This window comes from Orbicella faveolata, unplaced genomic scaffold (genome assembly GCF_042242905.1).
Source record: "Orbicella faveolata isolate gen_17 unplaced genomic scaffold, um_ofav_v1 contig_1, whole genome shotgun sequence".
NCBI classification, from domain to species: Eukaryota; Metazoa; Cnidaria; class Anthozoa; order Scleractinia; family Merulinidae; genus Orbicella; species Orbicella faveolata.
In genome coordinates, this window is record NW_028301536.1 from 15,860,325 (window position 1) to 15,880,880 (window position 20,556).

At 37.4% G+C, this 20,556-nt stretch overlaps 1 protein-coding gene across 1 annotated transcript; it reads right to left on the reverse strand.

Moving 5' to 3' along the window:
• Positions 1-1,292: 1,292 nt before the first annotated feature.
• LOC110049708 (nucleolysin TIAR-like) lies at positions 1,293-19,886 on the reverse strand. The gene is made up of 16 exons (XM_089292037.1): positions 19,788-19,886; positions 19,689-19,717; positions 19,494-19,590; positions 17,507-17,605; positions 12,547-12,604; positions 10,512-10,599; positions 7,418-7,493; positions 7,120-7,150; positions 6,516-6,581; positions 5,997-6,089; positions 5,294-5,378; positions 5,111-5,186; positions 4,704-4,760; positions 3,747-3,880; positions 3,028-3,074; positions 1,293-2,171 (listed from the first exon to the last, which is right to left on the reverse strand). The coding sequence occupies exons 1-16, from the start codon at positions 19,788-19,790 to the stop codon at positions 2,020-2,022; spliced, it is 1,191 nt and encodes a 396-aa protein (XP_089148163.1). The 5' UTR covers positions 19,791-19,886; the 3' UTR covers positions 1,293-2,019.
• Positions 19,887-20,556: the final 670 nt, after the last annotated feature.

The following is a 20,556-nucleotide window of genomic DNA, read 5'->3' on the forward strand; positions in this document are numbered from 1 at the left end:
AGTACTGGTTAAAATTAATTAACACCCAATATTTTCCGTTTGGAGTTGTTTGTTTTGTCTTTTTGTTTTAGATTTTAGACTTTCATTTTGTTTTTCCTGTGTATTTTTTGCTTATGCCACTCTCGATAACTCACAGGAGCTGAGCGTGATACAGCCTGCGAACGCAGACGTATTTCCGGCTGTCGCATGGTTCCATCGGCGGAACCAAGCAACAGCCGGAAATACGTCTGTCTTCCTAGGCTAAGCGCGATCTTAAAATGCAAGTGAATATATGAAATACTTCATATTTGAACTGAGGAGAACGATGCAAAGACATTCTTGCCTTTGCATTACGTGTTCAAGTTATGAGGAACCTACTGGAACTATCTTTTCACGGACTGATGTAATTTTGCCCCATGGACATCAGCACAGAACGGACAGAACTTTTATACTCTAATCACCCTGAAACGATTATAAAATATTTTGTAACTAATCTTAATAAACACAAACACAGCATCAGGGGCGGGCATCTCGTTTATTGATGCAGGATACAGCGAGCGCTACATCATCATAAAGAAAATACAGCAGTGAATAAACAGAAAAATTAAAAAGCAAAGTTGAAAGAGATGCCTTCGAGTGGCTCTTGCATAACTTACAAATTCTTAAATAGCCTACTAGCCCCTTAGGGATTCACGCCTAAAATACTTCTACAGTTAACACGAACCATACATAGTGAACATACTCCAGTGTAATTAGCGAAACGTTACAAAATATATTTGTGCTTTTTGAATCGCTCGGGTGTTTTTCCGAAATCTTCAATTGGGATACACGCACGATAAATGCCCGCTTTCCAACCAAAATCTGAGGGATTTATAGTTAAGTTGTAAATACCCAGGGTTCGTGGTTTGGTCGATTTGTTAGAAGAGAAAAGAAAATCCGAAATCTACCCTTAATCTAAACAATGAAAACATCAGTTATCTGAGCAACTTTTAGGGATGAAAGTGAAGTTCGAGCTAGACTATATTGAAATGGAATTCCGGTAGCCTTTTAGGGTTCCTTTCAAAATTACCTAGCACGTCTTTTAACCAGCCTCTCACAGGGAAATGGACCTAATTGTTATGCATGATAACATGTAACTCCATTCCACGGTTTAGAGAATAAACCAAAACATATTATCTATTCATCCCTCAACCTCGACGTGAATTCTGTTGTTTTATTTCTCGGAAGACAAAGCCATCAGGACAGGTTGGGCCCATTTTATTATTGGTGGGGGCGAGGAGAGGGAGGGGTCACAAAGAATTCGTTTTCAAAAGTGTTGTAAAAGATCTTTTATTTTTTTTGGTTCTAGTCGCCCGACATTGAGACACACATATTCCTACATTTACACTTAACTTCCCACAGTTGTTCGGGCTCACATTGCTACATTCACTAAACTGGTACACTACAGATAAGCACAGCCTGCGAGGGAGAGCTTGACATGGAACAAATGTACAAAGCTTTTGAACAGAGTACACGGGTTACAAGAAGGATACAATTGAGCTCAGCAATGAACCACCTTTGTATGCTGAAAAAGTTCAGTTTCATTTGCGGTGTTGAAGTCTTCAAAAAGTTATAAATCAAGTAAAGCTGCCTGTTTTTGGCATGAAAAAAAATATAGTTCTTTCGTAGCAGAGGGGCTGAAGGTGGAATACCAACCCCCTAAATCGGAAAACAATAAATACAAAATATACTTTCATAAACTGTACAAAGTATACTTATGTATGCTTATCAGCTTCTCTGTTAAATGTTCTAAGCACTACTCGGCTACTTTTTCAACTCAAAAGGGTTCAATGCCAAACAAGAGATCGCTTTTTTTGTAGCTTCGATATTTTTTTTTTTCGTTTTCACCTTAGGTGAAGCGAGAGGGGTTTTATTTTCAAACGCTTATGCTTTTTGTTTCTCCCATTACATTGTTCCTCTGCAGCAGAGAGGGCATGTCTATCGTCAACTCTGTTGACGGTTAAGTTTTTCTCTTCTTGTTTACAGTCCTGTGGTGTCTCTTTACTGTGTTGGGTAGCCTGCAGCCTGCTGCATGACGTAAGAAGTTGCATTGGCAGGGGCGGGCCCCCCTTGGTGATGTCCTATCATGCCCATCATCTGTTGTGTCTGTGTGGCAGGTTGCTGACCAGCCGTAGACGCTGGCGCCATTTGAGCTGAAGGAGAACAAAGGACTAAAGTGACTGGAGGGAAAACAATTGCACGTGATCAAAAGACCTTAACGGCCGTGTTGGTTCTACATGCAAGACGAGCTTGAAAATGATGTCTGCTGGTCGTGAAACCATTAGGCGCTTATACGAATACATAAATCAAGAAGAGTTTAGCCTGCGTAGCAGGAGTAAGAAGTTAACACAAGGCGTTCTTTACCCCTGTTTCGTCAGCTAACCAGTGCTTTCCATTTTCTGCCAATATATTCATTAGAAGTTACTCTCGAAATAATATCCTAACCCACAAATAGCAGTTTAGTAAGTGAAACATTGCACCAGGATGGTGACCAAACTTCGATCAAATTCCCTACAACTAGCCAATATTTTTACCAAACGGAGACAAAGAAAGTGTAGAATATTCCCTGACTGGGCCTTTGACAATGCATCTTCTTAAAATAACTACTGGTAACCACAAGAAGCTTGCAGTTATCTCTGCATGCATTACCGCAGATCCAAGCAGCATGCAGGGCGCATGTCACATATGAACTCAGACGCTGATTGGTTAGAAGGCCTGATTGATATCTGGGAGGTCATGGGTTTGAATCCTGTCAGGGAGTCAGATTTTTTTATTTGTCCCTTGCTCGTGAAAGGATAAAACTTATTTCTTTTTCGTAGTTAATGTTGTTACGTGTCTTAAATTTTACTCTCGGAGATGAGTTACGTGCATATCAATAAATGTTTCATTCAGGCGAGAATGGAATTACAATAGTGTATGACTGCAAGGCACGATTCCCTTCAAAACACGACAGCAGCTGCAGACATCATTTTCAAAATGCTCATCTTTTCGCAAATCACAATATCTCACCAGGGTATCCCGGTATACCTGCTGGAACAACTTGCATTGGCTGATTTCTGTGAAAGAAGAGGAAGGAAATGTAATGCAAACATTCACTGAACAAGAATTAAAGTGACAAACATTTAACAGGAAATAAAATAATGTTAGATTCCACGACTCTGAGTGTTGTAAGTGTTCTAATTAGCTCGCATGCTTGAAGAAAGTCGCCAAAATGGTAACATCACTTGCTTGTTGATAACGTCAACTTGATTTTTTAGTAACTATAGTATCCTGGTCATTTTGGTCAAGTTTAGCTGTTAACAATCAGCCCAGAGCTAACACAATAACATTATTTAATTCATTAACTGAATCGAAATGCAAAAAGCAGTTCAACATTGAAAATCCTACAGTTTCAGTTCAACAAGAAATCGGCTTTAGGGCATGCATTTCCACTGAAAAATACAAGGTGAAATCAAGGTTTGGAAAATTAAGCCTAATAGGAGACTTCCCCAATACTTGGGGGGTGGGGATGGGAGAGAGAGTGGAAGATTCTCAGTTCTCACATAGTTAACGTTTGTTTTAGCTCTCAAGCCATAATAAATCACCCACCCCTTTTTCCTTTTTCCTCTCTCTGACTCCCTTCTACCACAACCACCAATCTATTTGTCATAAGAGGTGGCCTGCGAGCAGACCTACAAACGTCGGCATGCACCCAACATAAGGCCTGCACATGCCTGCTGCTAACTTACCCAAAAGTCTGTTGTGGATAATAGACATACTGTGGAGCTGCTGCCGTTGGGTACTGAACATACCCTGCCTGGGCCTGTGTCTGCTGCTGCATAGGCTGCTGACCATAGAACTGTTGGTAATACTGCTGATAGTACTGAAATGTAAGCAAAACACAAAAAAACGGCTCAGTAAATAATATTGTACTTATTACAACACAGAAGAAAGAAAGCAGAACAGGTTTTTGGTATGCTCAGCCGGGTTGGAAGAGGCAAAGACCTACGCACTACTACCAAAATCAGAATTTTCAACACCAATGTAAAGGCAGTTTTATTGTACAGCTCAGAGACAAGCAGAGTGACGATAATTTCAATTTCATCTACAAGTGTCAGTCTGAGGATATTCCTGAGGGTATACTGTCCTGGAGTGATCGCCAACAGAGATTTATGGTTAAGAACGGGTCAAGAGTCTATCAACACTTACACCATAAAGAGAAGAAGCTGGGAATGGATTGGTCATACACTAAGGCAGGGTTAGAGGAACAGCACGCCACGCGATGGATTGGAACCCGCAAGGCCCACGCAAATGTGGTAGTCCTAAAATTTCGTGGCACAGAAGTATCCAGAAAGACCTGATGGAGACCTGCTTGAGTTGGTGCGAAGCCAAAAGAGCAGCTCAAGACTGACAGAAGTGGAAGGCACTAGAGGATGCCTACGACCCCCTCCCCCCATGGGAAAAGACAATTTGATGATGATGAAATAATATTATGCAGAAAGATAAATCATACTGGTCCCAAATTGGTAAAACACTTAAAAAGACACATCTGCAAACATTTCCTTTTTTGTGATGATTTTTGCCTTTATTTCATCCTCCACCTGGGCTCTGATAACAAGCACTCAATCTGGCCTCTTCGTGAAAACCAAATGCTGGCAGTGGAGACTGACCAATAATTTACACCTTAGAAATAATGATCACAATACCTGCTGCCATTGCTGCTGTACGTTGTTTATTTCTGCATTTTCCTTCCCCCAAGAACACTGAAAAGAACAGTTAGAAACACAAGTCAACAAAATACAATGTACATCATATTAATTCAGAGATTAAACAATACTAATACTAAGCATGAGGTGTTTGTGATTGAGCAGTCGCAAAGTAATATTGGTTTGCATCATCTATGTTATACGATTGGCTTAAAAAAAACCCCGCCAAATTTTTCAGCCACATTAGGGGGCTGCAATGGTTTTTCTTAATAAAGCTCTCTATCTTTCATCAATGACTCTCACTTGTTTTCCAGCGCTTTGCATCAGCTACATGTAATAACTTTGAGTTTTGATTGTGTATGTAAATAATTGCTGAAGATCCTAATATTTCAAGGTGGACCACTTACTTTCAATACGTTATCTCCTAGGACAGTTCTCTGTGATTGGTAAATCGCTTCTAAAGCTTGATCATGCGTATAAAATCTGTTCAGAGAACAAAAGAAACAGTTAAAAAGAAAAAGTTGTGGTTGTGTTGCAGATATTCTTATGGACATCAACAGTACATTGGGTCAAGTGTAAGGTTAACTTACTTGATAAATCCATAAAACTTCTCTGGGAATATTCTGATGTCATAGATTTGTCCAAACTGTGAAAAGTTCTGACGAAGTGTGTCATCTGCCAAAGGGAAAAGAAACAAACGATTTACTTCAGAGAGAATGTAGCGTTTTACTCTTAAATGTGACATCAGCTCATATGCACTATTTTCGAAGTAGGATTTGTCTTCACTCATACTGGCACAGTGTGGTGGCCTCAAGGTTCCTACGCTCGCCTCTGGATCAAGCGGTTAGGGTTCGAGCCCTGGCCAGGGACATTGTGTTGTGTTCAGTGCCTCTCTCCACCCACGTGTATAAATGGGTACTGGCAAAGTTAATGCTGGGGGTAACCCTGTGATGGACTGGCATCCCATCCAGGAGGGAGTAGAAATACTCCTAGTTGCTTCATGCTTCTGAAACCAGAGATAAACCCAGGCCTGATGGACCACTTGGCTTGTATGCAGATGTAACCTTACCATACTGGCGCAGTAGCCTAAAGCTACATGTCATAAATGCGGCCCAGAACCACTATTTTTACAACTCTTTAATGATCATAATTCACTCTAGTCAAAAGTGATTACTCCAGTTTTGAAATTAACCAAAACAAGGAGCCATTCCTGTTAAACTAATCCTCAACAATGAAAGCCTTTTACCTATTAGGAGGGAAAATCTACATATGGCTAAACAATATTATGCTTACCTGTGCAGCCAGGTGGTAAATTCCCAACATACACTGTAGAGTTATATGGAGAAGCTTGTCTGGCTATTTCCTCCATTGACAGTTGCTTTGTTGCTTTAAATGAAGAAAAGCTCAAATTATACCTTCAAAAAGTAGTGTTCACTTAGATATGGAATACAATTCCATGAGTTTGAGTTAAAAATTCAAGGTCAAGTTCACAGCAAAAAGTTTAACTCGATTCTACTTGTGCAAAAAGAAAGCCCACCAGGATATCAAAATTCACCATCAGAATGTTCACTTTCATAACTCATTTTGATGAAACAAAATTTTGAAGGAATAAAACTGTCTCTGTCATCAACCCACATCAATTTTGCAGAGCCACATGCATTTCTAGTAGGGCTGTACGCACTTCTCCTGAGCTATCACTTTGACACATACGGCCCTCATAGAGGACCTTTCAAGATTCTTATAGTTTGCAAGGAAATAGTGTACAAGACTGTACAGGTCATATCAGAGTACATACTAACAGGCAAAACTTACTCTGGGGAGTAGTTGCTTTTCGAGCTGCCCAATTAGTGCGTATGTTCCTTCCCTTTAACTGTTGTCCTAGATAAAATTAACACACTCAGATAAGCAGATGACAAACTTGAAGCAACATGTATGTGGATAGATGCAATAGACACTGTAGGTATCTCACAGGTAGGCCAAGCTCTCAAACATAGCATCCGTATGGAGGTTACACAACAGTCAACATATAAGGATTTGTACAGGAAAAACAGTTCTTTCAGGATATAACTTTACCAATCATTCTTGGGTACCATAATTTGATAAATGAACTGCTACATTTGTGACTAATTACACTTCTTTTTAGTAGACATACAGGTAACATTCCTCCCAAAACTTGCCAGTACTGTATGAGTATTTGTGCATAGATTAGTATGGTGAAAAAGCACTTCTAGCGCAGTGTCTTGTTTACTGTTTTGATGCTGAAGGAAGCAGGGAACAGGAGAGGGCTTACCACATTTCTTGGTGCAACAAAAAAAGGGGGCGGGGGGCTTAATAGAGAAGCTACAATACACTGACTTCCCCTGGGGGCTACAGTACTGTTAAATTCCTGTCAACGAGCACAACTGAACCAAATTACCTTTCATCTCTTTCATGGCTCTTTCTGCATCCTACAAACAAGAAAACATTACATGTCATGAAATAACAGAAGTTTATCTTTGCCTTGTTGTTAATTTTCTTTTTTGTGTTGCAGTACAAAATATTATCTAAATACAATCAAACATTAAAGTGTGAAAAAGGAATAGCATCATTCCTTTATAATTAACAATACAAACCAAGTAGAATAAGAATGGAGAACCTAATCATCTAAGGTGGTGTTCCAAAGAGAGAAAACACAGTATCTAAAAACAAGACTAACAAGGTCCCAATATACATACCTCTTTTTTGAGGAACGACACAAAACCATATCCCTTAGACTTTCCAGAAGTACTATCTTTCACGACACGACAATCCCTACATTAAGAGTGAAGAGGGCAATCCTGAAATTACTATGGTTATAGGAAGAAAAATTCTATAAAACTGAATAAGGAAAATTATTACAAAATGAGAAAATCTAAAGATGCAATATAGTGATATTTTAATGCTAAATCTACATGTCAACTGAGACTCAAATGATCAAACTCTGCACTTATTTTCTTGAACTATAACATCTTAAAAGCTTATGGAAAATACCCCTTACTTTCAAAGTATAATTATGAAAAAAATCATGAATAAAAAGCTTAAGATTTAACAGCTTCAACAGCAGTTTTCTTACAATCTATAACATCATGACTACTGTATATGTTTCAAAAATCGAATATTCACTCTCTTTTCATTATTCTGAATTCTTTACTAATTTAGAAGATAAAAAAGAAGAAAAAACAAGCAAGGAAATGGCATACATCGCCTGGGCGGGATGCAATTAGTGCACATTCATCTGTATTCAAGCAAATAAGGAAGGAAGTGTTACAACACATACTGTACTAAGCATGGATAAAAATATCAAACATATTGGGCTCTTGTTAAACTGAAGATCTAAAATTAAGCTTGAAAAACAGCATAGCAATGAAACATCTGACAGCCATGACAAGATTAATTACTGTACTGCTTAGAGGCCGGGTAATGTGAGTAACATTTTACAAGCAATGTGTGGTGCAAGTTGAAAAGCGTTATTGCAAATGTTATCACCTGTGTTGCAAGTTAACGCAACATGTTGCGCAAAGTATTGTAGACACGAGTTCAACTTTAAGCAACATTTTGTCGTAACTAACAATACAGGGGGTAATACAAGAAACAGTCCTTTCAACTTGCACTGCAACAAAAGTGCGACAAGTTGCAAAGAAATATTGCCTGTGTTACTTGGCCATGAGAAAAATCAGGAATAACTTGTCAAAATAATTCATTTGGTAATATTTGATATAACAACATTTCCAGTTTCAAACAATAGTATTTCAAGTTAAATGTGTATGTAATGATTGGGTCAAAGAAACATTACTTTTCTCTTTCTTTAAAATCCAGGCTAATTGTCAGTAGAAATGATAAACTAGTAGCAAAAGCAAACTTTAACTTACCAATGATATCATCTTCTTTGACAATAATACAAATGTTGACATGATATGAAAACAGTTGAACCCCCTATTAAATGGTCACCACTATTAGGCAGCCAGTATTCAAAGTCCCAATGAGCTGGCTTTTCTATTGTTTTTACCTCTGCTAAATGACCGGCCCCCTTTAAGCAGCCACTATCCATTTCCCAAGGGTGGCTGTTTAATAGGGGTTGAACTGTACTTAAGTTATCTAAATTGGGGCACAAAGTAAGAGAGTGAAGGGAGGGGAGAAAAATTTCAGTGATGTTCTGTTTGTATGCATGTATGTATGTTTGCATGAGCTTTCACATAAAACAAATAGTTATTCTGACCCTAGCTTTGCTTTACCCTTCTCTTCAATTTCTAGAAACACATTTATAAGAACTGTAACTCTTGGCGGGTAATGGTCCCTAGCTACATTGTAATTCACTTTTTTGTTCGTGAATTTCAAACAAAACCTGACCTACATTGTATTTTGAACCAAAATAGAAACAAAAAAGTTACGTATGGTATAAAATAGAATCAAACAAAGTTGAAAAGAAAAGAAAGGAACCTAACTGTAACCACTCCCATTCTCAGCTTTGCATTGGTAATCACTGCAAACCAAAGACTGTGTCATTTCTGGGCAAGCTACAGTAGTATGTAATATGATCAAAAAGTTCAGAGTCTTGAATACAGAGTGGCTATATCTAATAAGAACAAGGATGCAATTGCTCTTCAAAAGATATCAATTCATTGCCATTAAACCCAAGTACAAGGGCAGGATTTAACACAGAATCTTGTTGAGCCATGGGCAATCTCCACCCCATTTGAGGTAGTCATATGTAATTTAGTTAGAAAAGCTCCTACAGTAAGGCCCCTACAGTTCTGTGTGCTTGTAAAGATAAACAGATTGTATGCATACTTCAAACGGCTACCATCTTGCTATGATGAGCACAAACCCTCAGTAGATTTGGCACTTTTTCCAGGTTGTGCTCACCATGTGAAATCAAGATGTTGGGCATTTCAGGAACACAAATGATCTCACCAAAAAACACAGAAACATAGGGGAATATAATTAGTCCACTGATTGGATTTTACAAGCAGATGGAAGATAAAAACTGAGCAATATCCAAAGGACATGTCACACATCTCTGTATTATCTTCATAATCAGTATTGAATTTCTCAGCTGCAATCTGCGGGACTTTGAGTTAGCATACAACAAGATTTGGTCAAATATCTTCTCATCCAGCCCCTGGTACAATTAAGTAAACCACTACTATATTTACACTGAACTCTTCAATCAATTACAAACAGTTAGCTTAGTTTATTAAGTAAAAAAGCAAAAACCACTTTCTGCAGAAAACAGGGGTAACAACGCACTCACTAGCTTATACTGTATGATCTAAAAAAGTTCCTTCCTCAGACTTGAAACAACTCAATGCTTCAACTATAAAAATATAATTCTTTTTTTTACTTGAGGAATTTCATACGTGAAACACTTCAGTGCTACTGTTGTCATCGTGTTATTAATCAATTTTAAACTTCAACATCACTGGTTGACAGACTAAGTATTTGTGCAAATATTTATTAAAAAAATCATTCTATAAATTATAGCTGCTTTGTTTTTTTGTGCCTTTTGGAAAAAGTAAATTAACCATCACTTATCAACACTGTATGTTAACTAATGAAGAGCCACTTGGTTGTGCTAAAAGAATAACACTTTTAAATCTTAATTCACATTGATTTGTACAGTTAGCAAGTAAGAAAAATGTATGACAGGTTGAAAAAGGTGAATGATCAGGGCATGTCAAGGATGTTGAAGGTCAAAATTGACTTCAGCAAGTGAAAAAAAACAACAGTAATGAAAATGGTGTGCACAGCAAATTGAACAGTGTAAAAGGAATAAAAGATGCTAAGACTTACGTCACTTGTCCAAAAGCAGCAAAAGCTTTGTAAAGACAATCATTGTGAATTTCTGAATCAAGGTCACCCACAAATATGTGGTAATGATCTGTAAGGATAACACAATACCAAAATACATAGATTAGTAATATAACATGTTTACCAAACTGAAACAACAATCTACATAACAAAAGTTGCACTCCTTCAGGAGTCCATCACTAGGAGCATGCAACTACTCCATATTCCTGTCATGGCATCTTCACAGACCGAACTATCTTTATTTTGAATTTTCAGTGAATTCAGGCCCTAGCAAGAATCTCAGTGACTGATCACAAGCACAGACTTATAATTAACTGTTAACTGACGTCATCATTTCACTGTAAGATTAAAACGAAAAACAAAATGGCGGAGAGATGCGAGGAATCGTCTGATAGTTCTAGTGTAGACCAAAACTGGCCTGTTTTGCAGGAAAAGAAGTCTAAAAAGAGACCCGTCTGTAGTAGTTGACCAAGCTGTTGCTTTTCATGGCATGAAGTCACTGGAAGTTTTTGTCTCAAACTTAAACTACATTAATGATGCCAGAGACAAATGCAGATTACTCAACTAACTTGCTAGTACGCACTTAGCTAGCTGGAGAGAGATGCTATGTCAGACTACTCTCTCTGCTCTACTAAACAAATCATGACAGACAAAAAATAACTACTCCAGAAAAACCTGTGCACTGAACATGACTATACACAAAACAAATTTGCTTGCTAAACAGTTCATTAGTCAGACAGAATGAATAAAATTACACAAGACAACAGGCAAGAGGTCACTTTAAATAATGCCATGTTGATCATTCTTTCAAGCATAGCAGATTTAATCAACCTGACAATAATAAGACATGGTGATTGTGGCAAAATGCTGTCTTTGTCAGTCTACAACCTTAAGGTAGAAACAGGCCAGAGGTCACTTTAAATACTGCCATGTTGATCTTTCTTTCATGCATAGCAGATTTATGCACTAGACAAGGATAAAACATGGTGAATGTGGTTAAATGCTGTCTTTGTCAGTCTACAATCTTAAGGTATTGACATGCCCAAAGATGGTGGTGTGTGATAATAATTTGCTATGGAGTGTGGCAATTCCAAATAGGCACATGTATATAAGAAGCTGCAATGTAGTACAATAGAGTATTATCGACATGTAAAGAACTGAACAGATTTTTGAATTCTTCTTTGACAGTAATGCTATCAACAAGAACCAAAATAATTCTGAGGGTGTAAATGGTACCCCCAGATTTCCTATTCAAACAAAGGCTGTGATGATTAATTCAAAATAACGATGATAATTGCTATTGGGGGTAAAAGTGAAAACGTATTCATGAATGAAAGTTAACAAAATGTTTTACCAAAGAGCTTACACAAACAGCCAAACAACTTTTCCTATCTGCTAAAGTTGACTGATTTTGAGACTGAGAATTAATTAAACTTAAGGTTGAATTCATATTGTTGCCTCAATTCATCTGTCAAACAGACTTACTAAAACATGACACATACTACTTGAAACAAATGTTTCAGACATGGCAAATCAACATAGAAAAAAACTAATTATCAAATGGCTGAAGGGAATAGTGACCTTTTTGCACAGACCTTGAAAACCCTAGCTTTTTCTTATAAAACTGTCCAAGGAAACTTTGAGTGAATGCAATTAATATTAATGAGGTCACCAATAAATTACTTCAAACCAATAACTCTGGCTTGCAGTCCTTCAATCAACCATGAATTCAAGCCTCTTAATATTACAGTAAGCAAGACCAGTTCCATTGAGAAATATGACAAAACACTTTTGCACACTTTAGATCAACAATCAGGACTTAAGAAGCAAAGAAATGCCAGCCAAATAGCACTTTAAAATGCTGTGAATTCATGTGTGTATGTGTGATATTAATAGCAGAGCAATGGAATTCTCTGTTGTGAACCACTGAAAATAAACTGCTCTGATCCAACCTAGAGTCTGAGCAAATGAATCTGCAGTTCAACAGTTGAATAGAATGAAAATTATCTGTACTTACTACTTGTATCCTTTCTCATGCCTCCTGTGTTACTAGTCGCCCAGTTCACCTTGATATTCTGGGCAGGACATGCAAGAGAAGAAGAAAGAAACAATGAACATTATGCATTATTAATAACTAATTGATCTTCTTATTATAGCAAGTTTCTGCCAGCTGCTGGTGTTCACTCCATTAGGCAGGTGGTCTGGAGTGAAGTTAGCACAAGAGTTCTAAAAGAATCTCTGACCACAACATACAGTATTGCTTTAATATGACAACGTGTTTGACTTTGAATTAATTTCTGACACACAAAATTCCACACTATTACTAAGTTAAATGATGATCACTGCAGATTTGGAAATCAATTTCAGAGACCAAAACATGGTTGATTTCTCTGCTTCTGCAACTGTTTCCATTAGGAGGAAATGCAGTATTTATAAATTCCGCTCCTTAGACATGACAGATCTGCCATTTGGAGGAAATCCATTGGACAAGAACAAAATAATTTTATTCAGACCTGTCAGGTTTTAAACCACTAGATATAAACATGTCTAAGAAATTATAGCCCTATGGGTCTTCTCAATTGCATCCTTTGGGATCTACAAACAAACTCTCTGTTCAACTTTCACCTGCCTGTATCCATGCAAACAACATACCGGTACAACTGCAAGCTTCCCCCCCCAAAAAACCCAAACAGTTAGTGAAGAAGATACAAAACAGGAAACTGAACAAAGCTCTTCCAGACATGTTTGAATTGAAAACAAACTGCCTTTTAATATCCTGGGGTGTAAATAAGTTCATTATTTTGAAATACTTTCCATTGATTACTTGCAAAATGACAATCCCTGGTTGAATCTACATATACATCTGGGAGGAGTTTCACCAATCGGCAAACTAGTTTATTTTTAAACCATGTTATCTTTGATCAAAATGGTCATCTTATAAATCTAAAAGTAGCTGATATTTTTTGTCCAACAATTTATATGCATGGTTTGCCTCTTAGTTTAGAATCTTACTGGAAAACTACCAGGTAAAGCCAGCAGGTGAAGTGAAACCCCTCTGAGTGACCAAATCCACCAAGCAAACAACAACTAAAGCCCTACACATTTCTCACCCAACAATATAGCCAGGATGGTGAAGATAAAGATTCAGATTCCACCAAAGTATTGCAAACCCAGTACTGATGAATTCGCTAATGACCCCAGTGACAAGCAACTATGAAAACCCAATACTCCCCTTAGTTATGGTTTTGGTTGGTAACTCCAGGAGGGTTTCAACTACTTGTGGCTATTTTTCAAACTGGGGAAAAAGATTCATATCTCCTTGACGGCAAAACAGTAAGTACTGTGTATAACTGCTACAGGCATGCCTAGCACATTGGTACAGCGAAAATAATAAAAATTACAATAAAAAACAAGAGAAGGATAAATTTTGGGAAATCTCCTTAACAAAGCTACCACCTTTGGTTAAAAAGGCACACTTGATAACTGCCAAAAAATACCAGCAGATGAAGCAAGACCCCCCTCTGAGGCCAATCTGGTTAGCAGACTACAGTGTAATCCCTAAAAATTTCATACCGCAGTTAAATAACACTACGTACGTAATTCAGCAACACAGAATTGCAATCGACTAGAGCAAGAGTTAACAAATCAGCCAACACTATCATTGTAGATGTCCTTTCCAACAATCTCCTCTTTCAGGTAAACAGTACCAGCTAGATTTACCCCCTTAGATTGAGAGGATGGGTGGTCTGCCACTTGGGTGAAATTTAACTGTGTATGGACCTTACAAAAATTAAGTACTTCTTCAACTGAGAAAAGTAGTTTTGAGTGTAAACTAACTCTGCAAAGGAACAATATATCAAAAAGACAATTGAAAATACTATAATGCAACTAGATTTGGAAATCTTGTTTATAAAACTACAGCTTCCAATGCTAAGTCAGATTAAATTAAGTGTCACACCAATAATTCCAAAGCTAAAGTACTTTAAACAAAATTTGTAATTTACTATCAACCAAGAGCCAGGATCTACTACCACACAGAATGCAGCATCGATAAAAATGAATTTTGACGGCTAGCTGTCACTGTATTATCTTAATGTCATTAACAACTGTCAAAGCTTAAAATTTCACCCTCCTTTTCATTTCATCCATAATGGATTTAATGCTTTGTTTTGACTACTAATTTACGTAGGAAACCAAACACAACAGCATGTAACGTATGACACACAATCTGTGGTTTCTTGTACAACAAAGAAGTTCAAGGCCAATGATGGTACCTGTCAATGCCCTATTAACAGAAATATAGAATTTGAAAGAAAACAGTATATAAACTAAACAATGCCAGAAATAGCAGCTATCAGTTTGTTCTACTTTTATGATGACCCTGATAATCACACATAAAATGGTGATTTTTGACAAAACCGCTTGGATTGCAAAATTTTCACTGATCAGCCAAAGTGTGAAATGTGAAATTAACCTGTCAGTGAACCACTACCAATAACATTGTTATCTGTCAGAAACAATTAGTGTATCTCGATGCTCATCAGCTTTGTCAGTTGTAGAATTTTACTTTTAAGTTGAGTTCATAATTAAACCATCAAACATATCAATACATGCAGCTTTACATTTCTGCCAACTGAAGAAAATTTTTTTCACTGACAGGCATAAAAAGCTTCAAGAAGGACTACTAACAACTTTAGCTTGTCACACAAAATTCCTTGAAGTGAACTAAATAAGGGTTTTGAAAGGTCCTTTAAAAGTTGTGCACCTCACAGAATTTGAGTCAATCTCACAGGTCTCATCATCTCACATTCTTTTTGATACCACCCCAATGTCTCAGTTAATTATTGCCAACACTCTTTTTATAGCACTTGCTGAAAGTCAGATTTCATTAGAGGCAAGGTACATGTACTGCACATACCATTAGTTAAGAAAAACCCAGGAGCATTGATTGGTGGTTGCCTTACCCAGTTCTCAGCCCTACGTTTAAGAATCTTAAGGTGGCTTACTACAGTTTTTCAGAGACTAGTAGCGTGCACTATGATTGCTTGCCAGACGTCAGTATTAATCATGCCTGCACAAATGACTCAAGCAACCCTAAGAAGAAACGAAAACCACTTCAGCACTTGAAAGGCGTTAAATCACTTTGGTATGCATATCAATAGTTTGAAACTCTGTTCAAACATGTGTTTAAGCCTAGGGCCAAAAAAAAATGACAAAACAACTCAATAAACAACCCGTAAAAGAGTTCTAAATTACTCTTGCTTTCTCGCACACGAGACACGGCGTCACATGAGCACATGCTTAAATAAAGGGCATGTGCAATTCAATTTTCTTCGAAGGTTGTAAAAGCCAGTCTTTGATCGAGGATTACTCAAAAACCTACCGTACAACCCATGATGAAATTTCCACAATTGATTTATAGGGGTGAATCACGTTAGATCCAAAATGTTTAAAAAATGCGTAAGACAGATTTTGAGGTATTTTTGATTTCACGTTTTCTTAGTTTGTGAAAAATCTGTCTTACAGATTTTTATTTTAGTTTGCATGAATTTTAAATCAGAACCAATTTCTTATTCCTGAAATTCTGAGGTGGGGTCATACCAGTAGATTTTGAGAAAAATCATGGTTTAACCTACTAGTGCCCAGTCTCTCCTTAGGTACTTGGTCGTTCATTTTGGCCATTTGTTTATGTTTAATTGTTCAAGTTTCACATAGAATGGTAAAAGACTTCAGTAAACAGTAAATAGAGAAAGGAAAAACATCTTGGAACATTTTTTTAAAAGAGTTAGAAGTTGGGCTGTTATAATCCATCAAAACTGTAGTAGGCCACCTTAAGTATATGTCTTTCAATGATTGTTCTGAGGTGATGGTGCATGACAATAGCATTTTCATTCATAAATATCGAATGTCTACTTGACTATGCAATGTGATTATAAAGATGAATCAGATTGCTATCATTTTGGCTTCAGACTAGAGCTTGAATGATGATTCCACTACATATTAACTAAATCATGCATGTGATCAGGAGAGTGGAGGCCATTCGGTTTGTAGTATATGAGAGATAGTTTGCCTGAAAAAAGAAATTATTTTACTAGTAAAATGACATCAAAACCTTGGGATTATAATTGATTGCAGTATTAACAATACTGAATTTCACGACGTGCCTCGCTTTAATTTGAATGAGGCCATTCACTCCGTTTGCAACAAAGCCAGCAAGAAATGAAATAAATCACTTCTAAAAACATCCCTATCTGAAATTTGACACAATGACAAGTTTGAAAATTCTCTGGTTGAACACAAGCATTGAGCTTATTGGCAAAACAAGAAATATTGATCACAAAAATTGCTGCATTTCAAAGCAACGAATGCCACAAACACAAAACCTACAAGCTATAAATAGATTCAACATCCATCAAGAAAAGCAGATTTGAAGTAGAACTAATAAACACACATAGATATAGCAATTTCTCTTGGACAATTGGACCATTAACAATTCTGTCAGAGGGGGAAAGGTGAAATGAGGTTAAGGTTCATTTTAAATAGTAAATGGTTTAAAAAAGTTCACTTTCCTGTTTACAATACAACTTTTTGCAAGTCGAACTACGTGCATTTACAAGTGTATAATTTGGTGAATATCACTCTTTACCATGTTGGAGTTAATTCAACATCACAAATAATTTTCAGATCTCTTTTCATGAGTGTATAACCCCAGGAGACAGCTGAAATCCAGGCTATTCTCAGAACAGACTGGTAGTATATTTTGATGCCTTGAATGTGGATGGAAATAGGTGAATTGTATTACCCACCAGGCTAAAATTATCATACTGGGACCGTCCATGTTTGATACCCAATTAGACCATGTTCGTGCTTTAATTGCATATGCAACCAATGTGACTGTATCCTTTTGGTTGATAACCATTTTAGCAAGCAAATTCTTCTAAGGCACTGACTTCATTACAAGCTTATGGAAAGCTTACCTTGTCATAAACATGCCTATTATTCATTGCAAAAAGTGCATACTCCGCATCTTCTTTGTTTTCAAATTCCACAAAGCAGTAAGGATCAGTTGAGGAACTCTAAAAGGAGAGAAATGAGAGCTGGTTAAATGTAAACAGATGAAGTTGAGTTGAACTTAACATACAGAACATCATCTGTTGTTACAACAAAAACAGATATTATTTCAACCACAGTACAGATATGATTCAGAAAGTTTCATTACTTGCTACCCTCACTAAGCATTGACAGAGACAGTGAGGATAGCAAACAAAAAGTTTGCTTGGTAAAAGAGAATTTCTTTTCAAATAACAGCTGTTTCTCACTCATTCCTGATCTCTGTTGCTATGTTTATAACAGAATTGGTTGATACCCTTAGCAGCGTATCTATCAAGTTGTACAGGTAAGGTAAGTTTGAGTCTTCCTTTGGGCCAAGTGGCCTATCAGATGGGACGCTAGCCCATCATAGGGCAACTCCCCCCCACACAGCATTCAATTTCCCAGTATCAAGTTGGGGGATGTACTTAAGAAGTTTGGAGAGTATTCAAGAAGCTAGAATTGTTCTCGGCTACATATATGCCTTGATCAGCTCTTATGCTTCTCTAGTACCTCTCCAAACTCCCAAGCGTAAACACAGCTTGATAGATATTTCCTTGTGTTATCCATCAGTAACTTAATAGATACCCACTAGGCGTGTAACAATTCTTAAACAGTCAATGCTTGTGGGTTTAACTAGTTTCTAACTAGTTTGGAACTACAAGTGGTAGTAAAGAACTTTTCTCAAATTATCCAGTTTTGTTGAGATGAAAGGTGAACCTTAAGTTTGTTATATCCTGCACCTCAAACACTATGATTCAGCAAAAGCACTTCACATAACACAGGGCTCGACTTTCAGGATGCCAGTGAAAAAAATTTGGTCACATCATTGACCCCAGCGGTCCCCAGCAGTGTAAAATGGTCTTAAATTACCTGGGGCAATAACACTATCAACCTTGGACTGGCTCATAATCGGATCTTGTCTTATGACTGTGGCAAATTTTGAACTAAAACTTTTTACTTGGGCTGGTTATTAAGTACTTATCATCCTTACTGAAACATGATCTGGCAATTGGCAGCAAGACATGATTTTCCATGAAAGTTTTCAAGAAATGATAATTTGTTTAAACTACTGTAACTGTGTTGACCGGATGAAACTTTTTATTTTCTATGAACCATGATCAGATCAGATTTAACGAACAAGGCCATGTTTTGGACCCCCTGAATCCACCACAACATTCTTTACCATGTCTTTAGCCGAAAGCCTGTTCAGAACAGGAAATACATGGAGATAGAGATTGAAATTGATGCTTCCCTTACTTTCTCAACAGGTCATCTAATAGGTTTGATTTCTTACAATTTGTTCAAGTATTTCCAGAAAACCAACGCAGAATTGGTTGGTAAAATCGTAAAAACTACGATCGAACTTTCGTGCACGAAAATTACCCGTTGACAGAATAAATTAACACCGGAAGTTCAGAGGAAGGAGAGTAACAAAGCCAAGAATTCTTCGAATAAAAATTACGTTGTTTCATCAAAAGATAGATTTCATTTCAAATAATATAACTGTTGTTATCTAATTATGTTGAAAGCCAGTTAATCGAGTTTTCCTTGACGCCAATTGAGCCTACACGTTTAGACTGGAGGGCAGAAAACTTACAACTTCGACGACGAAGTGCACTTGAAAATATAAAACTACCAACGAATCAATTTAGTTTACAACAAAGAAATACACATCTACAAATGAGAAACATATAAGATGAAAGATAATGTAAAAAAAAACTACACGCACCCGTATACACAAATAAGACATAAACTTAATTTATAAATGAAATGTAATCTTACATCGTGTGCAGTGGAGTATTTGAACCGGCCGGCACTTTACAAGTCAAACAACATTGAATACCCATGTACATGCAAAAAATAATTACCTACCGCGTTAATCATTTTGCATCGCACAACCTTTCCACACTTGGAGAAAATAGCCTCGACAAACTGTTCGGTGCAACGACGATCTAAGTTCCCAACATAACTAAAGAGAAATGGCGAAAAAAAATGTGAACGACAGCATGCAACTTCCTGAATAACAAAGCCAAAGATCTCTCATAGTTTCGCAATTCTTTTACTTACAGGCTTTTTTTCTTGTCTTCTGTGTCATCCTTGAAACATAAGTTTTATTCGTTAGCGAGAATAATGAAGGAAAATCGCATTAAGTTTCTTTTTACTCACCATTGTGGCTTTATCACAAGATGGAATATTACGGAGAAAATCAAGAGAAGCCAAGAGCTGCGCACGCAACAGATGTGTTGACGTCACAAACAGTGCCTCTTGGAACTATGGGAAATTTCTGGTCGAGAGCGCGCGGTTTGATCTGATCGATCTGATCCTGATTGACAGGGGATGCCCCCATTGAGCGTGATTCTGGAAAAATACATTGAGAGAGGCGAATCGAGGTGAGACTGTTTTTTTTCTTTTTCCCATTGCTACCCCCTCCCTCTTTCTCTGTTCACTTGCAGGCCTCTTTCTGTAAAATCTCCGACTTTTTCACACACCATTCAAAAATAGAGTCAACCTTGCCAGCTGAAAGCCAAAATCTTTTTGATCGCGATATCTCGTGTGTTGACAAAAGAGTTTGCGACCTCTGGGTAAGGAAGTAAATTAAGGTACCACACAATCTTGCTGTTTTTGCCTCCCTCTTCGATCTTCCCCGTAACCCAATGAACCCGGGTCTCCTATCCAATCTCGGACCCAAACACGACTTTTTCTCTTTATTTTGTAAAGCACTTTGTTTTTCTTGGCTACATGATTTCGGTGACGCAAATGTAATCTTCAGAACTTTCTGGCTGCGTCGAAATCGTTGCCAAAATGAATCATCATGTGACCACGTCAAGTAAAATTACCATGACTACCGTAGTTACCCGAAAACGCGCCTCCTCCGAATAAGCGCCACATACGTGGGCAGTGATTTTGGGTTTTGTCGTGATCGAAACTTGCCCTC